Source organism: Myotis nattereri (assembly GCF_964212035.1).
Source record: "Myotis nattereri genome assembly, chromosome: X".
NCBI lineage: Eukaryota > Metazoa > Chordata > Mammalia > Chiroptera > Vespertilionidae > Myotis > Myotis nattereri.
In genome coordinates, this window is record NC_138078.1 from 31506148 (window position 1) to 31510612 (window position 4465).

Below are 4465 nucleotides of genomic sequence, written 5' to 3' on the forward strand. Positions count from 1 at the left end.
GCTATGGAAGAGATATTCAAAGAATTCTTGACACACACCCCCACCCCTGCCCAGAGCTGTCCTATGACTTTCAATAATGCCCATTTTATATCTGCACAGAAGGAACCATAATTTATCCAGAGGCTCTGCCACGTGGCTTCCGGTTCCTGGTGTCTGTAACTCTGTGTGTCTGTCAGTACTGTTTCTCCCCATGTCATCCTTTCCAAAGACACCCTGTGAGCTGCCTGCTCTGCCCCTAGGAGGACTTCCATTGGACAACATCCCACTCTACATAGACCCTTGAAGCCTGATGGTTATACAACCTTTTGGTCTAGGTGTTCATTTCAGGAAGTTTAATGGGCACAGGCCTATTTCAGCCCATCCCCCCAAAATCAAACAGAAATGTAGCTGTGCTTTTGACTGAGAGATCTCCCAGCTTGAAAGCTGCTTTTCACACTGAGTATTAGCCCCAGGTGGCCCCTTTTATTAAGTTGAGTCTGTGGGAGAAACTTTCCAGCTCACTTCCTGAAATCCATACCTCATGTGTTCTCCTGGAACCTCTGCCCTTCCCTGAGCCTCCCCACGCTGCTTCCAGGGACTGGCCCTAAGCAGACACTGTGCCCCCACCCTGTGGCAGCTGAGGGGAATGTGTGTTCTTTGTGGAAACCTTTGTCCTGACACTTGATTGGCTCGGAGGACTGCAAAGAGCAGTGCCTTGCTGGTGTCCTGGGCTGTAGAGAACAAACAGCAGCCCTAGGCACCAAAGAAAACATTCAGTCTTGTGCCCTGTGTAGTCTGGGAAAGCAGAAGAATATCCCAGGAAATCCCTTCATGGAGGTGAAGGGTCGACTCCTTAGCACAATACCCTAAATAAATTAATTTTGGTCCCATGGGTGGTGGGTGTAGGGATAGAATATATATGTGACATACAATCCATGTTTCCTGGCCAACCTACCTTTGTGGACATCCCATTGAATTAATTAGCCATTTCAGTGGAAAGAAAGTTAGTCTGTCTTTATCATGTTCAGGCTGCTTTACCTCACATTTAACACCCACATTTTTGGAGTCATGGGAAATCTCTGTATGACAAGTGATCACATGGAGAGATATTACAAGAAACAGGGACTATCATAAATATGATGATATGCCTCAGGGATTTTTGACCCTAAGAATATTAAAAGTCATAGGCAGATTTGAAAAGTGTTCAGAAAGGTCTAACTAAATAGTTAATTTTATAAAAATATTTTACTTTATTCTATTCCATAGATGAGCATGTATTATCTTCTGTTCAGCTAAAGAGTGGAATAATTGATTTAATATATGTATGAATATATTTTCCTTCTAGATCAGGGGGACAGTAAATTTTACTGTAAAAAATCAGATAGCAAATATTTTAGGCTTGCAGGCCATATGATCTCTGTGATAATTCCTAAATTCTCATGTCGTAGTGCAAAGGTAGCCATGGACAATTAAAAAAAAAATGCATAAAATTACTTCGGCTACGGGTTACAAGTTGTGCTTAACAAAATAATTGTCGTAATGCATTATAAATTGAGTATTATCGGAGCGATAGTTCTTTCATTATGCACGATTATCTTGGAATTCATCCCAAGTTGTAGCTGGCATAATTTTTAATATACTTTTACTGATTTTCAGAGAGGGAGAGGAAGAGAGAGAAACATCAATGATGACACAGAAACATTAATCGGCTGCTTCCAGCATGTACCCCCCGCCCCAACACACACACTGGGGATCGAGCCAGCAACACGGGCATGTGCCCTGAGCAGGAATCAAACTATGACCTCCTGATACATAGGTCTACACTCAACCACTGAGCCACATAGGCTGGGCAACAAGATCCTTTTTAAGTAATTCATTTATTTATGGTCATTTTTAATGAATAATTGAAATGAAAATATAATACTCCTAACACAATCAAAACCAAGAGGAGTATATATAAATATTAACTTCATAGTTGGTAAAATACATAACACATTGAAGCAGAAGCTAATTCAGAAAGTTTTATTAGAAATAGGTGTTAAAAATTTACAGATATTGTGGAATCAAATTGTCCATACACAGTGAGGCACTCATGGTGAATTCTGACTTATGTTAAAATGAGAGAGACACACTAGCCAAGTGAGCAGTAAATAGAAAATTTTCTAATCCTCTTCGTCCCCTGAATCCTCCTCTTTGGGTTTGGAGAGGAGTTTCATTACTCGGTGTATAGGAGTCTTCACAGACTCATAGTTCCATCCCTTCCTCATAAACATCTTCTCAATCACACCTGGCATCCTGTAGCCCTTGCTTACAATGAAATCTTTGAAGGCAATTGGTCCATAAAGTTCATCAATAATGTCTGGTTCAAGATGCCTTCCATCGGTCAAATGTTCCTTGTCAGGGACGACTTTAGGGTCGGGAAAGGGCTGGTCATTGACCAGCTTTTTCCAGGATTTGGGGTCCAGGTACCATGCTCCATACCTTATCTTCTCCCGTTTGGGTTTATAAGGGTCTTGTTGTTTGCGGAGTTTCCTTTCCCAGTTACCTTCCTGCATGGAGAATTTTCTCTGCTGTATGTCATCTAGCTGTTTGCAGGGCCTTATATTCAAAGGAAGCTGGCTTATTTTCTTTATTTTGACTGTATTATGGGTGAGTGGGACCTCTAACTCAACTTGAAACTGTTTCATGAGGTCCTCTTCATCAATGCCTATGTCTCCAAAATTATCATCGATCCATCTGCAGAATTCACGAATTCTTCTTCTTGATTTTTGGAGCCCAGGATCTTTGGGGATATCCGTTGTGCATGCTGCATTTGTCTCTTCCTCAGGAAACAAACTGAATAAATATGACTGGAGACTCTCCTTGGCCGTTTCCACGTAGGCTTGGTCTTCAGGTTCCAGGTTGTCCTCCTCGGGAGGTTCCAGGTTGAGCTTCCAGGCAGATTTGGGGTGGACTGCCTGGGGAGGCTCCAGGTTCACTGCCTGGGGAGGCTCCAGGTTCACTGCCTCGGGAGGATCTAAGTTCACTGCCTGAGGAGGCTCCAGGTTCACTGCCTGGGGAGGCTCCAGGTTGACCTCCTCAGGATGTTCTTCACACAGGTGTGTGGGGGTCTTCTTTCTTTCCTTGGTGCCCTCACAATACGCCCACGTGTCCTCCAGCTCCCTGTCAGGATCTAGCACTTTCAGGACCTTGAGCAGGAGGTCTGGAGGGAGAGCTTCCTCCAGATTCGGGCAGTTAACCAAGGAATGCTGGGTCAGGCTGGCTTCAATGTTCTCTACAAAGGCCTTCCGTGCTCGCTGGGCTGGCGAGAGCTTGGAACACAGGTCCGCTCCCGTGGGCGGCTGCCTGTGAATCTTTTTGGGCGGAGGGCGGGGAATTCTATGAGCAATCATGGGGAGAAAGCCTTCCCGAGGGCCACGAGTGATCACATCTTCAGCAGATGGACAGCCCGTTCTGAAGTCGTCCAGTCCCTCCTTCACAAATACCCACCGCCGGCTGTCCATGGAGGTGGGGCACTTCCCAAGCTTGTTGTTCTGCCTGGAGAGATAGCGGGAAGGCAACCTGTCCCTGTCCTTGAACCAGGGCTTACATTTCATGCCCAGGGGCACGGGCTCCAGCGGTCCTGGCCCTAGCAGCCACTTCTTGCTGGGCTCCGGCTTCTTGTCCAGCTTCGGCCCTGACTGCCACGGCTTGATCAGCCCTGACTCTATGAGCGCCTTCTTCCTCAGGTCCGACTTTAACAGCCACCCCTTGTGGGGCTCAGGTAAGGGCCACTTCTGGCACGCCATGGCGCCCTTGGCCCAGGGCGCCCAGTGGCTTCAGGGGTTTGTTGTCCCAGCGGCCCCGTTGCTAGGAGACCATTGCCTGGTGCTGACTCATTCTTATTCTTTCCCGAGGTGGGTCAGCACGTGCCCCTGCACAGCCTGCATTGTCCAGGGATGGCCGGCAAGGTTGCATTCTTGCTTGTGGTACAGAACTGTTCCCGTGTATGGGCACTCCTCCACAGGTCAGCTCCCCATTCATCTTTTGATGGACTTTTGGACTGATTCCAGTTTGAAGCTGTTTGGAAATCAAGGGGTCACGAATATTTCACGTGTTCACATCTTCATACAAGTACTTTCATTTCTCCTGGATAAATTATAGGTAACAATTGAAAGGCGGGAGCTTCTGAGAACCATGTTTTTTCTATGTACTCACAGCCGTCAGGTTTTGATATCTGCCCAAATATGGGTGAAGTGAGTGAGGCATTGGGTATACAACTTAAGATGGCACCCCAAATCCCCCTCAGAAATCAAGATCAATTATCTTTTAAGGTAACATTTCAACATAATCAGAAAAACAGTGCCATAGTAAAGCCTGAGGACAAAGGATAGGTCAGTGCCCTACTACGGATCCTGTCTTTATTTAAAACCCATGTGTTGTTCACCATCCATTTTCTTTTTACAAATAATATTTGCCCTTTTTAGATACTGTTGTGTTTCTTGGA

General features: G+C 45.7%; 1 protein-coding gene across 1 annotated transcript; it reads right to left on the reverse strand.

Moving 5' to 3' along the window:
• Nucleotides 1-2141: 2141 nt before the first annotated feature.
• LOC308511645 (protein FAM47E-like) lies at nucleotides 2142-3767 on the reverse strand (the record flags this gene model as incomplete). The annotated part of the gene is made up of 2 exons (XM_081081624.1): nucleotides 2142-2932; nucleotides 3116-3767. The coding sequence occupies 2 exons, from the start codon at nucleotides 3765-3767 to the stop codon at nucleotides 2142-2144; spliced, it is 1443 nt and encodes a 480-aa protein (XP_080937750.1).
• Nucleotides 3768-4465: the final 698 nt, after the last annotated feature.